At 39.6% G+C, this 26,621-nt stretch overlaps 1 protein-coding gene across 1 annotated transcript in view; it reads left to right on the top strand.

The window, feature by feature from the left end:
• zfyve26 (zinc finger, FYVE domain containing 26) overlaps positions 1–26,621 on the top strand; it is a 109,393-nt gene that overhangs the window by 41,279 nt on the left and 41,493 nt on the right. The window contains 8 exon segments of the mRNA XM_069917086.1: positions 390–653; positions 1,114–1,233; positions 2,810–2,974; positions 6,098–6,322; positions 6,546–6,651; positions 10,226–10,965; positions 12,482–12,681; positions 17,070–17,174. Of these exon segments, the coding sequence (XP_069773187.1) occupies positions 390–653; positions 1,114–1,233; positions 2,810–2,974; positions 6,098–6,322; positions 6,546–6,651; positions 10,226–10,965; positions 12,482–12,681; positions 17,070–17,174 (1,925 nt within the window).

Raw genomic sequence — 26,621 nt, 5'->3', positions numbered from 1 at the left:
TTGAGGGTTACAGTCACAGGGGTCCTCTCTCTTACCTTACTCTTCCCTTTCCCTCTCCTAACTGTAACCCACTTATCCTCCTCCTGTGGCCCTGGTGTGACCACCTGGCTGTAACTCCTGCTTTTTTTTTATGGATGATAATTTTCTTTTAGACATGCAGCATAGCCCTTCCAGCCCATGTGCTCGTGTCACCCAAATACCCCACTGAACCAACAACCTCTATACATTGTGAAGCACCCGGAAGAAACCTACTCCGACATGGGCAGAAAGTACAAACTCTTGCAGACAGCACTGGATTTGAACCTGGGATTCCTGGCGCTGTAATGGTTTTGCGCTAACTGCTACACTAACCATGCCGTCCTTCATTGTCATATCTTTTCCATGTACAGGTATGGTGTTTTATTCCATTTCTGATGTGGTTGAGAAGCTGATTAATTCATCTGAGGTCACCAACTCATCATTGCTGGAGGACTTCTGGAAGAGTAAGGTTCAAATTGAACCGACCAACCCACTGCATGATGTCCTGGAGGACCTCAGTGCTCCTGCAATGGCTGTCTTTGATCTCGCTTGTACCCAATGCCAATTATGGAAAACCTGTAAACAACTGCTAGAGACTGCAGAAAGAAAACTGATGGCAAACTTTGAGGCAAGAGGTAAGAGACTTTTTTTAAAAAATTGAAGCCACAGAGTCCAAATAAATCATGGTGTTTAGCATTACTGGAATTTTGAACCAATCTTACTGCTGTTTAGATGAATTTGTGCATAAACCTCTTGCAGCAGTGCAATGTAAAGCAATGTTATTGATTTATTAAAGAAAAGATTTCATTTAGATTTTTTTTCAACATGCATAAAATCTTCGATATTAATATTGAACTTTCCAAGCATGAAATTAGATAAGATCCAAAATAACCCAACAATCAACTCAAAGAATCTGGTATTTAATTGACTGGTCTACAGTATCTTGGGACACATTGCATTTGTATAAAGTGAACTCTGGAACTCACCATATTTTACAATTCATTTATCTAATTGTATTTTCATATATTCCTGTTTCAATTTTCAATCATTAAGTTCCAAACTGATCAATACAGTCCTTTATTTTGTGTCCAACAGATAGAAAACTTGATTCTGCCCGTCGTCATCCTGATGGAATCTCAGGTTTTCCTTTGGTCCTTCAACAAATGAGCAAAATTTTGAACTTTTCTCACAGTCCACATGGATCGACAAAAAACAGTAAGGTTATCTTCTTTCCACTTAAGTGTAGGGCAATTTGGTGGAGTTTTCTTCCTTTTTGCCTTTGTTTCCAATATTAATTCATTTCAAAATATTGCTAAAATTCCTTTGGTTACATTTTACCATCTTGTCCAACTTGCTCCTTTGGGTCCTCTGTTCATAATGCCCTTGAGTATAAAATCTATTTTTAACCTCTATCCAAGATATATTAATGATCTAATGTTACCTGTTTTATCTCTGTCGAATACAAGATTGATTGCTTGTCATAGCATATTATGTAAAGAGCACAGATTTTCTTGGTTAATTTTTCTTTGCCTGATCTAAAAGATTTTCTGAAAGTTTATATATATATATATATATATATATATATATAGTCTGATAACAACAATTTTGTGAAAGCATTAAAAGAAGCAAATAGATGTGAATAAATTAATAGAATAATAGGTGCTTGAACTCCTAGTAATAGGAGAGAAACGGATGTCTGTAAATTGACGAAAATTGGACAAGTAGAGAGACTTTCAGTATAATATCTCACTTCAAATAACACTTAATTTTATGGTTTCCTCAGTGCCTTTGCAACTGGGGAATTTCCATATGACATAAAGTGGGCCATTTGGCTCATCAAGCCTATGATAGCTCACAGCGTAATCCCATTTACACACTAATTTTCCTTGCAAAGTATTCTTCTTGCCTTGCAATGAGCTCTCTCTGGATTCTAGCATTGCACATTAGGGGCAAGTTTACAATGGCCATTTTTCCTTTCAGCTGCACATCTTTGAGTTGTTGGAGGAAAATGAGACCGGAAGGAAATCTACCAGGTGACAGGGAGATCTGGGTAGCACAGTTACCATAGTGGTTAGCACAATGCTATTACAGTGCCAATGACCTGGGTTTACATCCAACACTATCCGTGAGGAATTTTGTGGGCTTCTTCTGGATGCTCTGGTTTCCTCCCACCCTCCAAAAATGGATGGGGTTGGTAGCTTAACTGGGTGATGCTGGCTTCATGGGCTGGAAGGGCCTTCTATCATGGGCTGGAAGGGCCTTCTATCATGGGCTGGAAGGGCCTTCTATCATGGGCTGGAAGGGCCTTCTATCATGGGCTGGAAGGGCCTTCTATCATGGGCTGGAAGGGCCTTCTATCATGGGCTGGAAGGGCCTTCTATCATGGGCTGGAAGGGCCTTCTATCATGGGCTGGAAGGGCCTTCTATCATGGGCTGGAAGGGCCTTCTATCATGGGCTGGAAGGGCCTTCTATCATGGGCTGGAAGGGCCTTCTATCATGGGCTGGAAGGGCCTTCTATCATGGGCTGGAAGGGCCTTCTATCATGGGCTGGAAGGGCCTATCATGGGCTGGAAGGGCCTTCTATCATGGGCTGGAAGGGCCTTCTATCGTGCTGCATTATAAAATTAAATTGATGCATGAAACTCCAGATAACACCAGAGGTCAGGGTTGAACATGAGTCAGTGAAGCTGTGAGGCAGCAACTCTAGTAAATGTGATGAGAATGATCCAGTGGTGGGTGAAAGTTGTGTGTGAAGAATATTTGATGGTAGTTTTTTTTTCCTTTTGCCAGACCCTGCTGAAGACAGAGTCACCAGGCACCTCAATTGCAGTTTGACAGAGCTTCTATTAGCTTGTTACCCTGAACTCTCTGAGGATTGTGTCACTTCACAACTCAACCTATCGGAATGCTTGGAGCAGATCACACAGAAACTTCAAGCTGCAATAAAGTCCACTGGTCAGTAATATAAATGGAATCTGTCTCACTCCATTATATAATTTCATTTGCAGTATTTGTGGTGTATGTCATCAAGAATTGTTTTTCTTGCCAGAAAACAACGCTCCCCAGTATTGTATTGGAAACTAACTATATATTTGATTAACATAATATTGTCTATTTTCTGATAAATTTGTAAACGTTCCCAACAATCAAGTGGTAAATATCAGTATCTCAATACAGTTTTAGCTAGATAATTAAGGTGGAGTACATGGTCTGTCATTTCAGAATCACCCACATAACCTTACTGGCAAAGGTAATCTTTACATTCAGATCAGATTTCTGTGTTTTTAACCACCTTTCAGATTCCCTGTTTACAACAATAGTTCATGAGGTTCACATTAATACAAAGATTCTGCCCACTAGTGGGAACATTGGGCCACTACATTTTTGAGTTTGTATAATTGATCTGGCAACTTAAAACTTATTAAAACTGGATGGTTTTGAAATTTTCAGTATCAAGAAAGTGAACAAATGTATCTCATTCAGAATGCTGATTAAATTTTTCCTTCTCAAATTATTATTAATTTATTGATTGGTCCTGTAGATTGTAATGCTGTTATTTTGTCTGTCATTGTCTTGCTGATATTTATCCAGAATTATGCCCAACTCCGAATGAGCTTCAAAAATGAATTTGTTTGATATTTTGAACACTTTTTGACTTTGAATTGTTTGTTCAGCTGGTTATGGCAAAATCTAAAACAGATGCATGACTAGGTGTATCCTAGGATGTTCAGGGAAGCAAGGAATGAGATTGCTCGGCCCTGGCAGAGATTTTTATAACTTTGTTAACCATACTTGAGGTGCCAGAGCACTGTAGTCCTTCTGCAAGTTAATATTGTGCCTTTATTTAGAAAGCTAAACGGGAATAAACGGCCGGTGAGCTTAACATGATGGTGGGAGAGTCAGTATTGGTTTTGTGCTTGAAAAATCATGTCTTGAGAATTTAATTTTTTTTAAAGAGGTGACCAAAACGATTGATGAGGGCAGGGAAGGAGATGGGATTTAGCAAGGTCTTTGAGAAGCTCCCTTTTGATAGGCTGGTGCAGAAAATTAAAATATATCAGATCCAGGGCGATCTAGCTTATTGGATACAAAATTGGTTTGGTGGTAGTAGAGAGGTGGTTTCTTAAGATTGGAGTTCTGTGACCTGTGGTGTGCAGCTGGGATCGGTGCTGTATCCTGTTGCTTGTTACGTCCATTAATGATTTGGAAGAGAATGAAGCTGGTATGATCAGTAAGTTTGCAGATGGCTCCAAAATTGGTGGTAGAGGGGAGAGTGAAGAAGGTTGTTTTAGGTTACAACAGGCTGTGGATTAACTGGGAAAGCGAGCAAGACATGGCAGATGGAATTTAAATTGAATGAATGCAAAGTATTAAATTTTGCAAAGTTAAACTAGAACAGAACAATGAATGGCAGGACCCTGGAGAGGGCTGTTGAACAGAGACCCAGGCATACAAGCACGTAGTTAACTGAAAATGGCAAAATGGCACCACCGTCTGGTGGTGAAGGAAGCAGATGGCACTCTGCTAAAAACCTTGTGTTTTTACTACTAAGTTACTTTTATGACTATTCCTTTCAGAAAGATTGTTTGTTGTTTGTAGTGTTTCTACGACATCATATGTCCCAAGTTTGTATCTCATTCTTTGAAGAACCATGGAGCATCAAAATACTTTGAATTCATCTCATTTCATCTTACTTTATTTATTTTTATATTTGTTTAAAGAAGAATATTCTTGTCATACAGTATGCTTTGTTTACTCAAGTTATGAAAATCTTAATGCAAAGTTATGCAAAATGTTTGTCAGTTTATATTGAATTAAATCCATTTACAACTGTATCTACAGAGTTTAATTTATTAGATTAATAAGATGGTAATTCAGAATATCGTTCCTTATGTTTCTATGAAGATGACACGTTTTGAAATTGGAAAGTGTTCTCTTTGGGCACACTTTCCTTCATCAGTCAAGGCATTGAGTCACGTTACATTTGTATAAAATATGGATTATGCCAGACTTGGAGTATTGCATTCAGTTCTGATCACCACACTACAGGAAAGTTGTAATTAAGCAATGGAGGGTCCATAAAAGATTCACAAGGATGTGAATTGCAGGGTTGCAGGGGGTCAAGCTGTAAGGAGAGATTGGAGAGGCTGGGTCTGTTTCCCATGGGCCAAAAGAGGCTGAGAGGTGACATGAAAGAAGAGGATAAATTTGAGAGTTATAGATGGGTTAGATAGCCAGATTCCATTTTCCACCATAACTAGACGGCATAGATTTAAGGTGAGAGGGAGGAGGATTAAAAGAGATCTTTTTCACACAGAATAGTTAGTACCTGGAATGAGTTGCCAGAAGAAGCAGTTACAATTATCGCATTGGTGAAGCATCTGGACACATGTATAAATGAGCATGCCATCCAGGGATATGGGATTACTATAGATAAGGCAAGTGTGATCAATATAGATAGGCATGATTTTTTATTTGTTATGGCTGTGCTGCTCCAAGCAGGCTGTTTCTATGCTATACAACCCTGATTCTGATTTATTTTGATATTCATCCCTTTTCATTATACGATACATGTAAATACAGCATCTTATAGCTTCCATTATCCTTCATCTCAAACATGTTGCTAGACTCTCCTTGCAACAGCACATTCACTTTGTAAAATCAAGGATATGGAAAAAAATGTTATGGACTGCCTTTTTAGAATTAGGATTGGCATAAATGAGTTTTATGTGTCCTGTTTTTGAATGTTATTGATTTTCAGATATTTGCATTCAACATCAGTAAGATCTAGTTCTAGCCTACAGTCAAAACTCATTTCTGTGTGGCATTGTTTGCTCTTATTCTCCTGTCTCTGGGCCCTTTGTTCAACAACACTCTCCAGGGCCCTGCCACTCACTGTGTACATCTTGCCCAGGATTAACTTCCCAAAATGGAGCATTTGTTTTTGTCTTTTTAAAGGAAAATAATGTTTCTTTGAAAGAATTGGATACCAAGCATATTCTTTAAACTTTGCTTAAACGCACATGCTATGTGTAATGCATTTATAAATAATAAATCAAAATCTTTTTACTGTTTTAGAGGCAAAACCAAGCATACTCAGTTTCCTGGAACAAAGTAGTTCTCGATCTCAGGATTCGGAAGGGCAAGTTATTCGTACCCAGATGAAGCAATTACTGAAGAATATAGATCGACAGATCGAAACTGTGATGGATAATCAAGTTAGACCAGACTATACGCGAAGCCTGTTTGACTACATCAACACCTTTGTGGCCGTGCTTGTTCGAAGTATGAACCGGGATTCAGGTAAGGCCTATAAACATACTAATCAATAAAATTTTCAATGATCTAGTTTTAAGTTTTAAAGTGAGGCCTTTTTTAAAAAAAAATGTTAAGGTCACAAAATTGACGCGATGCAAAAAGGGTGGAGGACAGGAAAGGATAAAATAACATCAGTCTGCCACAAATTGCATTGACTTTGGATAACTTAAAGCTATTGCAAAGTCTAATGATTTTTTTTTAATCTCAGATCAATTTGCAGATGTAAAAGTAGGAAATCCATTCATAGTTCTGCAGCAGACTCCATCACAACTCTTGGCATACTTGCTTTTTGAGAAACCAACTTCACCTGACCGGTATGAAAAACTTTAATGATGAGCTCATTTTTCACACAGAGGGTGGATATATTGACAAACTGTCACAGAAAATGGTAGAGGCAAGCACAAATGTAAAGTTTAAAAGATACTTAGATGGGGACAAGGTAAAGTGTTGAGGGATATGGGCTGAAAGCAGGAAAATGGGACCAGATCAGGTAGGCAACAGTCATTATTCACAAGTTGGGTTGCAGTGTTGAAAACACCATGAGGGCAGAGAGATTCAATAGAAACCTGAGGGGTAACTTTTATACACAGGGTGATGAGTGTAAGGAACAAGTTACAGGAGGAAGTGGCTAGACAGATACTATTGTAACATTTAGAAATATTTAGATGGATACATGAATAGAATAGGTTTAGAGGGATTTGGGTGAAGTACAGACAGGTGGGACATTTTGGTTGACTAAAGGACCTGTTTCCATGCTATCTAGCTCTGTGACTGACTCTGTCTTTCTGATTCCTGTAATCATAAAATATGATGTTTGCTGTTTCTTCACTTTCCCCTTTTAGTTTGCACACAGCATACAAACATTTTTTTAATTCACAGATAATCTGTTATGTGGTTTTACAAAGGGCACTTTGTTCTTTAAACTGCATACTAGTGTTTTAAATATTTTATTAATCTGATTGTGAAATTTAAATCTTTCAATGTGTGAACACCTTCAGATTATATAAAATGCTAATATTCTGGAATGGTAAAAATTGAATTGACTTAAAATGGTAAGGTGTTAATAAAGTCAGAAACCACAAATTTAGAACATTCGGCAAACCTTGGTCAACTTATAAAATGAACTTCATATTTTACAAATGGAAGATAAATTGTAAAAAGTCTTTGGTTTCTGATTCTCTGTGGACAGTTGAGCAAATCTGTAGAGTACTTGTTCCATGTTCTGGAAATAATTTTTGGACGGAACTTGAGTTGCTCTTGAGAAGCTTTTTATTGCGGACTCGTAGGTATGTTCCAGTTTTTAAACTGTGAGATTTTGTATCTTTGCCCTTGTACTCCTGAATCCTGACTATTTTTGACGTTCAGCAATGGTGCCCAACCTGCTGAGGTCCTCCAGGATTTTGTGAGTTGCTCCAGTTTCCCAGTACCTGCAGTTACTCGTGCTTACTTCTGATCCACATTCTTTTCCTACTCAGAAAAGTTTTCAGCAGCAGATATATGGAGTCAAAGAATGTTTGACAGGGGAAAAACATTTGTAGTGACTCCTGGGAATCTATCCTTATGAAGTTCCTATATTCATTTTTATAACCAATTATATAACTTAACTAAATGATAATCTTGCAGCCAATTTTATATTTATAAAATTATGTCTCAATTTAAACCACAGTGCCAGGTAAATTCCACTTTTGCTGCCCGTTTGTGTGCCCTGATCATTAGCGTTGGCAGGCTTCATTGCTTACATAAAATACTTGTGCATTCATGGATGGATCTAATGTGGTTGAGGCTATAAAATTTGGTGATTGACATGCATTTTTAGAAAGTTTTGAATAAAGAACGTCGTGGGTAAGAGAAGTTGTGTCTGGGTTTAAAGTATCTGAGGAAAAATAATGAATGGTGAGCATAGTCAGGATCTAACATATGAAGGCCACAATGTGGCTGAGATCGACACCAGAGTCGGAATGATACAACGTGTCTAAGAGCGATCTTTATCTTCACCTGCATGAGCAAGTGAGCAGATTTACACCTTTAAAATTACCATATATACTCGTGTAATAGCTAATCCCGTGTAAAAGTTTCCCACCCACCCCCTCACTTTTGACCCAAAAATCATGTATTTTCTGTATATCCTGTGTTTATATTAAAAAAAATTTAAAAAGTGGACTTCCTGCCTACTGGAGATCCAATGCCCAACCGCAAATGGATGAGCGGACTGGCGGTCAAGGCAGGTGTCGGGAACTCCGGCAGGCGGCCGGGGTGAGGATCCATGGTTGGAAGCTCAAATGGGGGGGTGGCCGAGGCAAGAGTCCACGGTCAGTGCATTGGGAACTCGGGCAGGTGGCTGAGGGAAAGGTTCACAGTCGGTGTGTTGGGAACTCGGGCAGGTGGCCAAGATGAGGGTTTGGCCGGGAACTCTGGCAGGCGGCCGGGGTGAGGATCCATGGTCGGAAGCTCAAATGGGGTGTGATCGGGGCAAGAGTCCACGGTCAGTGCGTGGGGAACTCGGGCAGGTGGCGGAGGCAAAGTTTCACAGTCAGTGCATTGGGAACTCGGGCAGGTGGCCAAGATGAGGGTTTGTGGTCGGTGCGTTGGGAGCTTAAATGGGCAGGAGGTTGGGGCATTGGCAAATTGAATGGATGAGCGCCTTTGAGTCGCCAGCCCGCCCATCTGGAATTCAAATTCCCATGCACATTTTAATTTTATCATTGGATATCGGTCACAAGTTAAGTAACCAATTATTCTTCTTTGGCTTGGCTTCGCGGACGAAGATTTATGGAGGGGGTAAATGTCCACGTCAGCTGCAGGCTTGTTTGTGGCTGACAAGTCCAATGCGGGACAGGCGAGAAAATCTGTTCCATGCTGATGCTGTCACAACAGAGTATTGCCCACAGCTGGATATGGAGAGGCTGTATGTGAGAACTAATGTTGGGTAGTCTGGGAGAGCAATGTCTAACTATTGTGTCAGTGTTCAGCCTTGAGCATGCATAATCACAAGCATTATCCACAAGCTGCAGCTTTGTCTTCGAAGACTTGGATGACCTGGTTTCCAGTAATAGGTTGAGTCATCAACGGTTAGCTCCACTCTCACAAATAGTTTGTTGAAAGGTAGGGTGCATCATTGCTAAGAGGAAGGTTCAAAAAAAGTGTAATGGGTGATAATACAGCTCTTCTTCGTGTTGGTTTTCAGCATTATTAGCTCTGCTATGGACCTTGGGGTCCTGCCATCATGAAGCAAACATAAAATGGAGAGGAATTTTTGCATGTTAGTAAAATTCTGGAGAGCATTGCACAATTACTTTATGAAATTAATGGAGTCAAAGGCTTTAGTGAGGATTGATGAGGATTGGTGAGGATTGGTGAGGACTGGTGAGGATTAGTGAGGATTGGTGCGGATTGGTGAGGATTGGTGAGGATTGGTGCGGATTGGTGAGGATTAGTGAGGATTGGTGCTGCTCCTTGAATTTTCCTTGACATTCTTGTGTGCCAAAAATGATGTTCACTGCTTCTCCTCTTACCCACCTTCTCCCCATGTTCCCAGGTGCACTCTGGTCTCCATTTCCTAATCTCAGTTCTGTTTTTGGCTACCACCTCATCCCCCTTGCCCCTGATTCCAGCTTTCCAGGCCATCTGTTCTCCTCAAAAATGGCAGTTTCTCAGAGAGTTAATATTTTTCTTAATCATAATCCATATCCAAGAAATCCTTAGCTTTATGACATCTTAGCAGATTATTGAAATCGCTAAAGTAGGTTAAATTGCTATTTTCTTTGGAAGGCACTGTTGGCAAATTGATGACTTTTTTTTTGCAACGTGAAGGTTTCTCAAGCTGTTGATGTATTAGAAATGGCTTGAGTGCCCTGAACTTGTTTATGAGTATCTTAATTCTCTCATCAGGCTGTTCTTGTTACTGCATGAAGAAGGGTTGAATTTGAATGTACAAAAGATCATTGTTGACTGCTGCTGTGAACGTCTTCCACTATGGAACACCAAGGAGCTTGGCCATTATCCATCATTTCTCAGTGAAATCATTAAACTGATTGAAGAATACACAAAAAGTTGTCTTCCTGATTTGGATTTCACCCTCCCAAGCTCATTACATCTGACAGAAGAAGTACTCAAAAATGAATCATCAGAATTTTCATTGGGATCATATTCTCTCATTCCTTCTGCTTTGAGTTTCCTTAAGTCTCATTCAAAGTTACTAGCAGTCCTTGTCTGTTTAACTGCCACCCGAGGTCAGAGGACACTTAAACACAGCCTGTCGTGGAAGGAACGTTTGAGTGGTCGCACAGAGGCACCCCTTGACATGGAACAAATCTGCAAGGAATGCGAGGAGTTAATGAAGGAATTTCCGGTCCTTGAGCATTTTCTTTCTTCAATGGCAGAGCCTTTTCCAGAGATTCAAGAGGGAACTGCCGGTCTTGTGGGCTCACTCTGTGGTAATCCATTTACTACCTTTTTGCTGTCAGGCCTTCATTCTGAGGTAGCTGTGAGCGCAGTTACAGATGTGTTCAGGCAGTTCCTGAGTGCTAGGCAGTGGCTCAGAGCACTGAAGATTCTTGAACTGTATGGCGGTGAAAGTGAAGAGTTTGTGAAACTGATGGATATCCTGCTTAGTTGTGCTGCCATGGAAGGTAAGGCTCCTAAACACGTGATCAACGATTATGAAAAGTTTCAAGCCAGTTGGCCCCCAATTAAAATGTAAACAACTGCCCAGAAAGGGCAGAACAATTTCCAGGAGAGCTGTCCAAAGTGTGTAGCTTAATGGGCTTGGGAAGCACATGGTTGAGTGAGCTTTCCCTGTGAAAGCAGGATATTGAAGTGTTGACTGTTTTGTTTTTAATTATTGATCCATGGTTTAAGAATGTCCATGTTTTGCCATTGTTAAAATTAAGAAAATCCTATCCTCTGGCTGATCTCGGTGTGGAGTTTATACCATAATGATGGTTGCCTCAGTAACTGGAGCATTTAGAAATCTTCTGAGGGTATTGAACTCTCAGGTAGAATTTTATGTTAATCTAATAATCCCAAAAAATTGACAATACAGTACTTTTGTTAAATATTTAATTATATTAACATAACTTTAACATGTGCTTCCATTATCTCAACATTTTCTATTATAACTTGAATAAAAATTGCCTCGAGAAACCTTTCATAATAATCTAATTCCCCTAAGCGATGAGAGAAATATTTACAGCCGGTGTAGTATCAATAATGTCTGTAACAAATGTCAACAGGTGAATTTATAGTAGGAATGAACACATTATAAATGTGATGAGAATGAACACTAAGTTAAATCTGCAACCTTGCCGAAGCAATGTATGTCTTATAGCTATGCTTTATTCCAAAGGCTACACTTGATTCTGAATCCCTGTGTGTAAAAGCACTAGATATTGAGTCCTTCAAAAGATGTAGGTTGATTGATCACATGGGAATACTTGGGCGATGCCAGCTAATGGGCTGGAAGGGCCTGTTACTGTGCAGAATCCCAAGTTAAAAGATGAAAATTAAAAAAAAAGTGTGGGTGATGATCTATCTCTTCTTGTCTTCACCATTGGCTCTGTTTTGGTCCTGTTGATTGACATCATGTTGTCATGAAACAAACATGATAGAGACTAATTTCTGCATGTAGGCAAAATTGTAGCGAGCATTCACAGTTGATCTCAAAAATGCTTCAGTGAGGATGAACTCCAACGTAATGTTTGATGCTGTTCCCTGAACTTTTGTCGTATTTCTTGTGTGCCAGTGGCGTCCACTGTGCTTCTTTTATCCTACTCCTCTGGCCCACCTTCTTACCTGTGTTCCCAGGTGCATTTGATCTCCATTTCCCAATTCAAGTCTTGCTTCTAGTCCTGTTCTGGTCACTACCTCATCCCACTCTCCCAGCTTCGCACCTGTGCAAGCGTTCCAGGCTCACTATTTCCTCCTCAAAAACAAAGCATGTTCTCAGAGAATTAGTATTTTTTTCAATTATAATCCAAGATGGATTTGAACCCTGTTTGCTGGTGCTCTAATAGCATTGTGCGAACTGCTATGTGAACCATGTCACCCTGATTATATTGGTAGTCATGTGGTTCCTGTTTCTATGATGTATTAATAATATTGCCATGCTTGTTAATGTTATTAGATCAATTTCTATAATTTTGGCAGAGAAGGAAGGATGGGAATATCTGATCCGTATAAGAAATGCCACTGTACGAGCAAAGCTGATTCTCTACTGCATAGAGAAGTGGCCACTTGATGCATGTCTTGAGGTTCTGTTTTATTGTCTGAGTGATCCTAATACAAGCAAGAAAGAATTAAAGTCTGATCTTGTTGCAAAGAAAAAGGAGCTTCAGGTTTATCAAAAGGTATGTAGTGTCAAGTTATTGATGTTTTTAATAGGACAAAATTGTGATCGTACAAGGTAACCAGAAATTATCGGTTAGATAATGTGCAATCACAGACTTTGTTGCAGCGTTACTGAAAAGTTATTGCAAGTCTTATTCCATATCGATTAGCAGTACAGTCATTAATTATAAGGTCATTTGTTACACGTTAATGTTTTAAATTGGATCTATAGATCATTCAAACCTTGGGTGAAGCAAGTTTTTTGAAAACCATTTGTGTCACCTTTCTGACCATGTGATTTTTTTTTTGAAGTGTTGCTGTGCTCTGCAACTTAAAATTATGCATGATGTTAAGTCATGCAACACAGGTATTTTAAATTGTATGTTCGCTGATTTTCGTCATCATTCACATTGAAATAAAATTATGATTATTACCATATGTTAGAGATATTTCGAGGGACTAAATATTGGTAATATAAATTTGAGCAATCAATCATAGTCAAATATTTTTTTTAAAGTATACAGTAAACCCGGGATCTTAAGGATATCTCAATGTTTGATAAAGCAAAAGAGCAACCAGAAAGTGTGTGAAGAAAGGGGGATTAACATTCAACCTTGAATAACTGCATCAACAAACTCAGTATCATCTAGGAAAATAGAAAAGTTGTAGATTGAAGACTCTTCATCAGAACTGGGGAAAAAGAAAAAATACTACGTTATTTCTAAATTGTACAAAAGGATGAGGGAGGGATGGGTTGGACAAAGAGAATGTCTCTGACAGGGTAAGGTATCTGGTTACTTCTTTTCGTTTGTATCTTTCCTTCTCATCCAGGCACCTAGAGAATCTTTTCAGGAGAAATTGTGAGTCAGACTCACTTCTTGCAATCTGATTATATGCACTTTGTGCCCATAATATATTATCCATTACATGAGAGAGAAACCTATACAGATAGGTGATTTTTGTGGTGCACTCTATAAGGATGATACTAGCCTCTTTTAAACTGCAGCACCCAGGTAGCCCTCCTTGGATCTGGGTGCAATCACTGAGGCAAAGGTGCTGGAAGCACCTTTTAAATTGCAGGGGGATCGACCCATTAAATCACCAACCAGTGATGGCACGGTAAGTGACATGTCATGAACTCACAGGATCTATCAGTAAGTCTCTCTCCCATCCCCCCCCCCCACCCACTAGCAGTCAGTTGCCACCCCCACTGTCAATCGCATGTGGCCACAGCAATGTCCTGCCACAGCGAACCAGAGTGACATCCACAGCAGCGGCAATGACCTCTTCTTCCTGCCTCCCCCCGGCAGCAGCGACCTCTCCCGCTGATCGTGGCGCCCCCCGATCGTGGCAGGCACGATCTCTGTGCAAGCACTGAGGTCACTGGAGTAACCGGGTCGGCCATTTTCCTGTTCAAATTGCCTATGGACGTGACCTAAGTAAGTTTAACTGGGCTCCCGGAGTTAGGTCAGAGACCCAATTGGATTCCATCAGGGTTGACTGGGTCAGAGCCTTTCTAACTGCCACGCAACTGGGGCCCTAACTAGGGAAATTGCACGGCAGTTTGAAAGGGCTGACTGAGATTCCATTTGCTAGTCATTTAAACTCTCCATCCCACTCCCAGTTTGATGTGTGACCTCTTGTACTGTATTTCTGCTGTAAAAAACAACAGCAGAACAAATGAGCAACACACTATCACTTTAATTGCATATCGCTGGCAGGAGTGGAGAGCTTAAAGGAGGAATAGCTGTTGCTACTTGTTTTATTTCAACTATACCCACTCAATCAATACAGAGTTTCGTTTGCTTTAAATTTTTCAAGGTCGACATCAGCCTCTACATTGCAATGGTATTGGCTCAGAGCATCCCCCGGTTGCTTCTCAGGTCTCTCTCTGCAGTCAAATAAACAACTGTCATTAAATATCTTTGTGGCTGAGAATATAGTTAGGCTTTGTCTTGCAGTTTCAATAACATGATGCCTGGCCATTTTCCTTTGTCTGTTAATGTTAATAAACTTATGTCAATTTATTTTCTCTACTAGAAGCCCCCTAGCAATTTCCCTTCGACGGTAATCTACTAAGGAAACCCAAAATAAGTGTTGGAAACAGCACTTCATTGCGTGTTTGGCATTTTGCAGCTAGATCAAATTAAACGATTTTCAATAACTCTGCGTGCTCTGAATCTCCAACTTTGCTGTTGATTCTCGCCGTTTTCTCTCTGTCCAGTGACACTGCTTGCCATGTTGGGCATTTCCTGCAGGTGCAGGTGACTTGAATTTCACACCAGCACGTGACCATCAAACATTAATTTACACTAAAGCGTATACAGAGCCGTTGTCATACCCACACTCCTGTTCGGCTCCGAATCATGGGTCCTCTACCGGCACCACCTACGGCTCCTAGAACGCTTCCACCAGCGTTGTCTCCGCTCCATCTTCAACATTCATTGGAGCGACTTCATCCCTAACATCGAAGTACTCGAGATGGCAGAGGCCGACAGCATCAAATCCACGCTGCTGAAGATCCAACTGCGCTGGGTAGGTCACGTCTCCAGAATGGAGGACCATCGCCTTCCCAAGATCGTGTTATATGGCGAGCTCTCCACTGGCCACCGTGACAGAGGTGCACCAAAGAAGAGGTACAAGGACTGCCTAAAGAAATCTCTTGGTGCCTGCCACATTGACCACCGCCAGTGGGCTGATAACGCCTCAAACCGTGCATCTTGGCGCCTCACAGTTTGGCGGGCAGCAACCTCCTTTGAAGAAGACCGCAGAGCCCACCTCACTGACAAAAGGCAAAGGAGGAAAAACCCAACACCCAACCCCAACCAACCAATTTTCCCTTGCAACCGCTGCAATCGTGTCTGCCTGTCCCGCATCGGACTTGTCAGCCACAAACGAGCCTGCAGCTGACGTGGACTTTTTACCCCCTCCATAAATCTTCGTCCGCGAAGCCAAGCCAAAGAAAGAATGCAATTTAATTCTCCCTGCATTCCCATTAATTACTCTAGGTTCTACCACTTGCATATATACAGTACACTAATGACGAGTTACAATGACCAGCTAACCTGCATGTGGCCACAAGAAGAACTGCAAACTCCATTAAAATTATCATCTGAGCTTGAACCAGGTCACTGGAGCTTTGAAGCAACAGCAGCACTAGCTGCACCAGCACACCACTTTTAAATTCGAAATAAGCGAAGATTCATAATAGATTTTGATATGCTAGAAATAAAGAAGTTGCTTGCACAGGCTATGTGGTTTCACACTACAGCGTTGCAGGAACTGCTGTAATAGGAGTGTTGCCGTTGGTGTGGACCTGCAAGAGTGGGGAGTGGAGATGAGCTTGGATCTGCACAATCCTACCACTGGGTCTTAATGCAGACGGCTCCATGCAGGATTTAAACAGCCTGATAAAGGAACAGATGTTTTTTAATTAAAATCCTACAGTTGCGGGGACTGTGCCCAAGATGGCAGAGCCTGTGCTGGGCATTGGCCACGAGGGTTCTTGGCGAGCAGTGGACCGCCGCAGGGCACCAGAAATGGTTGAGGAGGAGATGTATTAGGGATCACCCTGCAGGACGGTGACCACGAGGCTGCGAACTGCTAATGACGTGGTTGAAGGGCTAACACAAGCTGCAGGCTGGTGGAGTCTGGCTCATGGGAACCAGGTATCGGAACTGGGATTTGAGAGGGTGCAGAGGGCAAAAAGGGCTCCCAAAGGGCCTCTGGTACTGAAAGATTCCTGTTTGTATCGGTGGTTTGGATTTGGAGCTCGGATTGTCAATGGATGGGATGGGGGTCTATAATATAGCTGTAGAGGTTGTGAGAGTGCTGGAGGTGAACCATGGACAGTCAGTGTCTCTGAAGGGACTCTCTTTTGTTTCTCTTTCTCTGACTACAAGGGGTGCTGGGAAATGCTAATGGTGACTCTTTGTTTGCCTTACGGCAGGCAAAAGGTAATTTCTTGTAACATTACATTTTCAGGTGCCTTGCTGTTTGGTGTGGGCGATCATGTCTTTCCATCTGTCATGAACTCTGACCCTCCGAATTGTTGCTTCCCCTGTTCTTTTCGGTGAAGACTCCATCTTTGAGCTGAGACTCTAGTCAATGTTGAGTTCATGATTAAAGATGAAGGTGTGAAATTTTCTCTGTGAGATAAAACAAAACATTCAACAGGTTACATAGCTTTAGTAGAATGAGAACCACGTTTACAGGTTCAGGTTGAAGACCCTTTCATCGGAACTGGAAATATAAGAAAGCAATTGGGCTTTAAAATGCACAGGGGGGGGGAGGGGGGGGTCAAAGGAAATATCTCTGATTGGGTGATGCCAGGTTGCAAATTCTGTCTAATTTTTAAAATATTGGACTAATTGTTCTGTCAACAGAAACTAATTGTTTTTGTTGTTAGATACTTAATCTTGGGCCACCTGTACCTTGGCATGGTTGGCAAGAACTGCGGTCAGAATCCAACGAGAATCCGCAGACTGTGATGGACATCATTTTGAAGTCCAGGGTAAGTAAGAATTCATTCTTGATTCTGATGCTTTCTTTTTTTTAACACTATTAAATTGTTGTGTTAGAGGTTAAAACATATAAAAAGTTGCATTTTACAAGATCATGAGCGATGTATGAATGTATTCATTTAATACCTTCATTTCATTTTTTTAAAAACTTTATTTATTCGCTCAAGATACAGGTAATAAGTAACATATATAACAATAAACTAAAGATGAACATTACATTTTATATTTTATATAAAAGAAAAAAAAGAGAGAAAAAAAAGAAAAGAAAACCCCCCCTTCAGCCAACTCGCCTAAGGAGAGCCATGAAAAAAAGAAAAAAAATTAAAGAAAAATGAAGCATACATATTAAAATCTAATCAATGTAAATCAAAATGTAAATGTTCTCAATATAACAACCACTTATGAAGAAAAAATTATAATTATCACGTGAAACATGTCATTTTTTTCCATTATTAAACAATATTTCATCTCATTGTGCCACCTATTAATATCAATCATATTCGTATCTTTCCACGTACTAGCAATACATTTTTTCGCTACAGATAATGCTAAATATACAAAAGCAAGTTGAAATTTATCTAATCCCAGACCTTTCAAAGATTGCAAACTACCCAATAAAAATACCGTTGGGTCTAAAGGTATTTTAATCTTATACAGGTATTCTAAAAACAATTGAATTTTTTTCCAAAAAGATTGTATATTTATACATGACCAAACCACATGAAAAAAAGTTCCGACCGCGTTACCACATTTAAAACACAAATCTGAGTCATAAAAACCATATTGTTTTAGTTTTTCAGGTGTTAAGTATAATTGATGTAAAAAATTATAATTAATCATTGCATAACATGCAATCAGTCTAGTTACAGTATCATAACAAATATCTGACCAATCATCCTTGGAAAAAATAAAACCAATCTCCACTTCCCATTTACCTTTAGATTTATCCCAACCCTTTTTATCCATACCATCCTGTAATATTTAATACATAACTGAAATATATCCCTTCTCTGGTACCTTCATAAGAAAAGTCTCAAATTTAGTCATTTCAGGTAAAATCATATCTTTACCAAACATGCTTTACCAAAGATCAAATTTGATAATAAAGAAACAAAGAATTCTTATCAATACCATAACTGTCCCTCATGTCATCAAAAGATAAAAATTTACCAACAATCTCCCAAATTTTCCACACCTTTTAATCTCCAGTGTAATAAACTCCGATTATGTGTTGAAAAAGGAATAAGTTGATTATGAAACAACGGAGTCAAAGCTGACAATTCACTACTAGAACCTATCAATTTCTTTTTCTTCGTCCATAATTTCATTAAATGTTTTAATATAGGCACATTATATTGCTGTGACAAATTTACATTCCATCTAAACAAAAATTGATGTATTTCAAATTCATAAATATTTGCCATCTCCATTTTGGCCCAACTGGGGGGCAATTCCAAATCCAACAATGAACTAATAAATTTAAATTGGGCTGCTTCTTAATAATTTCAAAAATGTGGCAACCGTAATCCCCCTAGATCATATTTCCAAGTTAATTTATTCAATGCTACTCTTGAAAATTTACCTCTCCATAAAAACTCCCTAACCATTTTATTCAAATCTTGAAAAAAAATATTGTCAAGTAAATACGGAATAGATTGAAATAAATATTGTACACATGGAAAGATATTCATCTTAATTGTACTTATTCTACCCAATAAATTAATAGGTAGATCTTTCAATTTAATCAAATCAGTCTTAATTTTTTTCATTAACGGAACATAATTTAATTTATATAAAGATTGATAATGGACATCCATAATTATACCCAAATACTTAATTCGATCTGTCCATTTCAAATTAAGAGTATTCTTATAAGATGAATAATCTCCTTCACTCACCGGTAATATTTCACTTTTATCCCAATTAATTTTATATCCAGAAAGACTTCCATATTGCATCAAACACTCCTTCAAATGCAAAAGTGATTGAGCTGGATTTGTCAAGTACACCAATACATCATCAGCAAATCATTTAATTTTATATTCCTCATCTAAAACTTTCATACCCTGTATCTGTGTATTCTGTCTTATCAACTGAGCCAAAGGTTCGATCACTAACACAAATAAAGCTGGTGATAAAGGACAACCTTGATCAGTAGATCGGGTCAGTTCAAACAATTCCAAAATCAAATCATTCGTCAGTACTCTAGCTACCGGTTTACTATATAAAGCCTTAATCCAACCAGTAAAAAAAGGACCAAACTTAAATTTCTCCAAAACTTTAAACAAAAAATTCCACTCAACTCTATCAAAGGCTTTTTCGGCATCTAAAGATATCACCATCGGTTAGTCTGGAGATTGTCGAAATCTATTAATCAAACTAATCACACGTAAAATATTATCCGAGGCATATCTATTCTTTATGAAACCTGTTTGATCCATATGAATTAGCTTAGGTAAAAACTTAGCCAATCTATTCGCTAAAATTTTAGCTATAATTTTATAATCTACACTCAACAACAAAATCGGTCTATATGAAGATACTTTCAAAGGGTCTCTATCTTTCTTTGGAATTACCGTAATTAAAGCACTAGAACAAGACTCAGGTAATTCATAATGTTCGCCAACCTGACGTAGTACATCTCCAAACACTGTGGAGAGGTCATCGTAAAAAAATTTATAAAATTCGACCGAAAATCCATCATCACCAGGCGATTTACCATTTAGCATTTCCATCATAGCCATCTTAATTTCCGAGTCAGTAAATGGTGCTTCCAACTCCTGTGTATCTACATCCTCTAAAGTCGGTAAGTTCAACTGTGATTAAAAAAAAAAGATCAATCGATCCATTTTCTTGTTCTCCATCAGATGTATATAACTTTTTTATAAAATGAACAAAATTCATCATTAATCTCACGCGGTTTATACGTAATAAGCAAATTCCGTCTAACAGCATTAATAGTCCTAGAAACCTGTTCTTTCTTTAATTGCCATGCCAATACCTTATGTGCTTTCTCTCCCCATTCATAATATCGTTGTTTGGTCCTATTAATCATACACTCAAATTGATAAGATTGCAAAGTATTATATTCCAGTTTCAACCTAGACAATTCTATTTTCTGATCTTCTGTAGCGTCTCTTTAAAATTCCTTTTCTAACTCACTAATCCGTTTCTCTAATTCAAGACTGATTTAATCGATTCTTTTTCATTTTAGCAGTGTAACTAATTATTTGTTCTCTTAGATAAGCTTTCATAGCATCCCATACTACAAATTTACTTTGGACAGAATTAGAATTTTCTTTCAAAAAAAGATTAATATGTTCTTTCAAAAAATCAATAAATTCCATATTTTTTAAAAACATTGTATTAAACCTCCAACGATAAGCCACTTGAACTTTCTCAGAAGTTATATATGTAAAGTATAACAGAGAATGATCCGAAATCACCCTACTTTTAAATTCCGCTTGTTGTATTTTCCCCTGTAAATGTGCCGATACTTAAAAAAAAAGTCAATCCTTGAAAATGATTCATGTCTAGCTGAATAAAAAGAGAAATCCTTCTCTGTCGGATTAAGAGTTCTCCAAATATCTACAAAGTTAAGATCTTTCATCAACGCTTGAACCTGAACCGCCATTTTAGATTTCTTAACTTTCTTCAGGGACTTATCTAATAATGGTTCCAAAACACAGTTAAAATCACCACCAACTAAAACATTCTCATTAGCCTGACCCAGACATAAAAATGCATCAGAAATAAATGTTTCATCATCTTCATTTGTGGCATAAATATTAAGTAAAGTCCAAAATTCACTAAAAATCTTACAGTTTAATTTAAGAATACATCCTGCCTTTTCCTCTATTGATTATAATTCAAAAGATAAATTCTTATTTATCAAAATTGCTACACCTTTAGCCCTGGAATTAAATGAAGAAGAATATACATGTCCTACCCAATCCCTCTTCAATTTCATACTTTCTATGACATTCAGATGTGTTTCTTGTAAAAAAGCGATATCAATTTTCATTTTCTTAATAAACGCCAAAATACGTTTACGCTTAATCGGACTGTTTAAACCTCGAACATTAAAAGTAACAAACTTCATCTTTGACACACCTACTAATATAACTAAGAACTAATAATATCAATATATAATAACTCAGATCAACGTAAATAGGCCCTCCAATAGGAGAAAAAGAAACCACAAATTAAAGACTAAATAAAATGAAAATAAAAAAAAATAAGAAAGAAAAAAAACCCAAAAAAAACTACCAAAAGGTTGTAATCCCTAAACAAAACTTGGGTGTGGATCACCCACCAGTGGCTGATGACTAATAGAACATAGAGCAAATCTCTCCCTCCCCAGCCAAACAAAGACTAACAACAAGATACCATAATGACATAAAAAGAAAGTAAAAATTAAAAGGTTCTTCTATTCATCCAAGAGATTCCAGACATGGTGACTCCATTTCAAGAGAAGTTGGACTCTTTCCATTCCCATTTCTTCCATTTCTACCATTTGCAGAGCAACCAGATTTTTCTTTAGGAGACAATGGTGGACTACGACTTTGTCCTCTTATATCTGGAAACGAATCAGCAAAAATCATTGCCTCACGCTCATTCTCAAAAAACCGAGATTGAAAGTCTCCACAGAACACCTTCAACACTGCCGGATAGCGAAATGTAGATTTATGGCCTTTACGCCACAAAACTTCTTTAACTGGATTAAATCGGCGCCGACGCTGAATAACTTCTTGACTCAAATCGGGGTAGAAAAAAACTCTACTATTCTGAATCATTAATGGAGCTTGTCGATGTCTCGCATTTTGCACTGCTAAACGAAGTATTGTTTCTCTGTCCAAATAATTCAAGCATAGAATTATCACGGGTCTCGGTGACTGACCAGGCAGAGATCTTCTTCTTAAGGCTCTATGACCTCTTTCCAATACCAAGCCTCCAGAGAAAAATTCCTGCCCTAGTATTTGTGGAATCCATTCAGTAAAAAAACGAAGAGGATCTTGTTCTTCCATACCTTCTGGCAAACCAACAATCTTCACATTATTCCTTCTACTTTGATTCTCCAAATAGTCTACTTTCCTCTCTAACTCCTCACGTTCTCGCAATTCTTTAACGAATTTTTCCACCTCCAGTACTTTTTCTGTATTAGAAGCCACTTGTGGTTGATATTTCAAAAAAGCAGCCTGAAATTGTTTAAAATCCTCACAAGATGTTTCCACACGTATTTTAACTGTATCCAGTTCCAAACTGAGTCTCTGAGACATTTCATTCAGCATAGGCTGAATAAGGCTTAGCTGTTTACATTGTAATTCAGAAAAGCCCAGCCCTGCTTTCTCTTGCGTAGTGGCAGAACCAGGTAACTGCAGCTCCTGCTGCATCTCAACAGCAGGCAGTTTTTCCAGCAATGGAGTCTTCTTCTTGCCTGCCCCTTCCGTTAAAGTCGGCAGGCTGCCAGAATCAGGATCCACATCGGGGGCACACGCACCTTCCTCCTGAGAACGGGTAATTCCAGCGATGTCCTTCTCCTGGTGAGTCGTAGTCATTTTATCAGCTCCCACGGGCAATCTCTGTGGTTTAGGCTTGAAAGAAAGCAAACTTGAAACTGCAGCAGGCTGCCTAAGCCCTAAATCTTCAACACTCCGAAAATGTAGTTTCTTCTGCACTTGAGGTTTAATCTTTTTACCATTAATAGCCGTAACAATTCCTTGATACTTTAAACTAAGTTTAAAAAAATTTAAACCTGAAAACAAAGAGTTAAAAACGGGTTCTTAAAAGTCTGGCCAGAGAGGTCGAGATTACATGTCGAGACTCTACGCCAGGGGTGTCAAACTCAAATTCACCAAGGGCCAAAATTAAAAACTTGGACTAAGTCAAAGGCCGAACTAAATATTTATTGAAAATTTTCAACAACATCTGCATGTTTTCTCTCAACATATGTAATGTTAAACTTTTTCTTATTAAAATAAATGTTTAATAATAGTTTTGGTTAAACTCTTTCCATAAGAAGCATTAACAAATAAGAAATAAAATATTCAATAAATAATATTTCTCTCTAGCCTTTAAGCCAAGGATCGCACGTTGCCGAGAAGCATGCCAGGGAGCGGAGGTCTGTAGGGAGCCCTACCCAGCCCAGCCAGCAAACCCGAGCGGCATCCCCCCCTGCCCCCTCTCCCTCCTCCGCCCCCGCCTCCACCTGCCACAACTGCCGCCAACAACCCAAGGAGTTCCCGCTGGTCTCGCCATCTCACCGGGAATACCGTGAGAGCGGTGGAACTCGTCCGCGACCTCCACCCCAGCGGAAAGTCCGATGCCCAGCAGCACCCACCCACAGATGAAGCTCAATGAGATGTTGGAGCTAGGCGGCGGGTCCGTTGGAGCTAGGCGGCGGGTCCGTTGGAGCTAGGCGGCGGGTCCGTTGGAGCTAGGCGGCGGGTCCGTTGGAGCTAGGCGGCGGGTCCGTTGGAGCTAGGCGGCGGGTCCGTTGGAGCTAGGCGGCGGGTCCGTTGGAGCTAGGCGGCGGGTCCGTTGTATCGGCGCCGCTGTGAATATCTAATTAACTTTCCCGTTTACTATATCGGTGTACTGCTGTACCTGCTGTGGAAGTGCTAAAAACTACTATGTTATTGCTTGCTGCTGTGCATGAGCTATACTTGCGCGGCGGCCAGCGGGCCAACTCTAATATATATTTAATATGATCTTGCGGGCCAAATATAATTATATCGCGGGCCAAATTTGACACATGTGCTCTACGCCATCTTGCCACGCCCCCCCCCACCTTCATTTCAAAGATCATGATCTAAATTTTACTTTGGAGAGAACTATTCCAAAGTTTCCCTTAAGCTGATATTTGCTGTTGAGCCATCTACTTAAATTTAATTAATTAGAATATCGGTTTTTGTTGCATTTACAAGAAAAACTGTTATTTATAAAGAAAACAAAAAGCTTAACAGAAAAAAGAGAATTAAATGTGAGCCAATAATATTTTGCATATCTATTTTTCTGTCTTCAAGTATAGAGTAATAGGTTATTGCAAATTTGAGGCTCCCATTTCATAGAGTATGAAATCAAAACATTGTTTTGCGAACTAACATCTAGAACAAATTATATTGTCCAATGATACTTTATTAATTTTGTGTGTGTATTATAAGCTGCATGAGACTGTATTAGCCTTGTTCGTTTTTTTTGTTGAATTGTAGTTGAGGTGTGTCATGCAGTAGCTTGTCTTCTTGCCTCCTACACTGCATCCTTTGTATTCTTAGTGATGTATTTTTGAACAGAGGGCGATTGAATAGACCTGTATGAAATCATGAGAAGCATTGATAGGGATTGAAAATCTTTTCACAGGGCAAAAGTTTCACAAGTTAGTGGACATGCATTTAAGGTGAGGGGGAGGAAGTTTGTAGGCGATGATCAGGGTAAGTATTTTACTCAGAGAGTGGTGAGTGGCTGCCAAGAAAACTGGTGGAAGCAGATGCAGTTGTAGCATTTAGAAGGCTTCTGGAGAGATACACGACTATGTTGGGATGGAGGGATATCGATCAGATGCAAGTAGCAGAGTTTTAATGTGATTTGAATGTCATGTTTGGCACAAATGTGGGCTGAAGGGCCTGTTCCTGCACTCTGCTACTACTTAATTCTTACATGTGAGCTACTGCCAAATAATAACACCAGAAGATTGAGGGTCAGTTTCCATATACCAGTTTATGACCCATCCATTTCCCCAAAATTGCCACTTTTCTTGAGAAGCCCCTTATTCTGGAAGAGGTAATAATTCCTCTAATTATATTTGGAAAGACAAATGCTCTTGTCTTTAGTATTGCCACAAACTCTGTTCTTCAGAACTGGATAGTCCCTGTATTTGGTTTCTATTTTAAACAAAAGCATTGGTCTAAAATAGCACTACATTTTATTCCAGGCTTCAGGCCATGTATGACTGTATTTGATGGCATATGATCCACATTTTTTCCCTCAACAATATCCCCTGGGTCTGCTGTATATTAGTGAAGTTGAAACTAGGGTGATAATGGTGAGTAGCACTGACTGTTCATCGTCGCTGCGGGCCTCACGAGCATCACCGCCATTTATTGATGGGGACTGGTCATGGGGACTGGTCATGGGCTTTTGGGTGTCTCTGTAGAGTGGGGAATGTGTGCCTGGTGATGGGATCATGTAGTGGTGAAAGTAGCAGAGGAGAATATATTGCACGTGAATTCTGGTGGGGTGGTAGGTAAGGACAAGTAGAATCCTGTCCTTGTTATGCATGGGGGTGAAGGGGACCAGGACAGATGTACGGGTAATGGAGGATATATATGTGAGGGCTGAGCTGATGGTGGTAGAGGAAAAGCCAAGTTGTTTGAAGAAGGGGGACATCTCTGCTGATCTGGCATGGAAAGCCTTGTTCTGGCAACAGAGTTGGAGAAATTGAGAGACAGGAATGGAATCCTTACAGGGAGCATGTTGTAGTTGAGGTGGCTGTGGGAGTTGGTGGGTTTGCACAAGATGTCTATCAATAGTATGTCTATGGAGATGGAGAGAAAGGGAGATTGTTGCTCAAGATGGACCAAGTGAATTTGAGGTCAGGGTGGAAGTTGGCAGCAAAGTGGATAAATTTGATGAGCTCATCATGAGTGTATGAGGCAGCACCAAAGTAGTTGTCGATGTAGCTGAGGAAGAGTTGAAGGGCCTTGTCCTGTAACATGGATTGCTCCACATAGCCAACAAAAATGCAGGCTTAGCTGGAGTGCGTGCAGGTACCTATTGACTTGGAGAAAGTAGGACGAGTCAAAGGAGAAGCTATTGAGGGTGGGAACAAGTTCTGCCAGCTGAAGGAGGGTTGTGGTGAAAGGGAACTGTTTGGGTCTAATGTTAAGAAATAAATGAAGGGCTTTGAGGCCTCTGGTATGCAGGATGGAGGAATATAGTGATTGGATGTCCATGGTAAAGATGGGGTGGTTGAATTCAGGGAATTGGAAGATGCTGAAGTGATGGAGGGCATGTGAAGTATCCCAGATGTAGGTGGGGAGGGACTGGACCAGGGAGTCAAAATGGAGTAGAGTTAAGTGAATACCAATTTGGTAGGGCATGATCATGTGGAAACGATTGGTCTGCTGGGATAATTTGGTTTGTGTATCTTTGGTAGGAGGTAGAAATGGGCATTGTAAGGATAGGAAACAATGAGATTGGAGGCCGTGCTTGGGAGATGACGGGAAGTGATGAGTTCAGAGATAGCCTTCCCTTCTCCATATCTGGCTATTTGATCATCCCAAATATATTTAGTTTGACTAATCTACTGATTAGTTCTGTAGCTCTTTTCTTTTTTTACCCATTATACATCTACGTCCATGTCCCAGTACTTTATGATGTCTTGGAGTCAACTTTTGTTTAATAATGTTTTTTTGTGATGGCTTATGACTTCAAAGGCA

This window comes from Narcine bancroftii, chromosome 2 (genome assembly GCF_036971445.1).
Source record: "Narcine bancroftii isolate sNarBan1 chromosome 2, sNarBan1.hap1, whole genome shotgun sequence".
Classification (NCBI taxonomy): Eukaryota; Metazoa; Chordata; class Chondrichthyes; order Torpediniformes; family Narcinidae; genus Narcine; species Narcine bancroftii.
The sequence above is the reverse complement of the archived record's forward strand: the minus strand, read 5'-3'. Positions and strand labels throughout refer to the sequence as shown.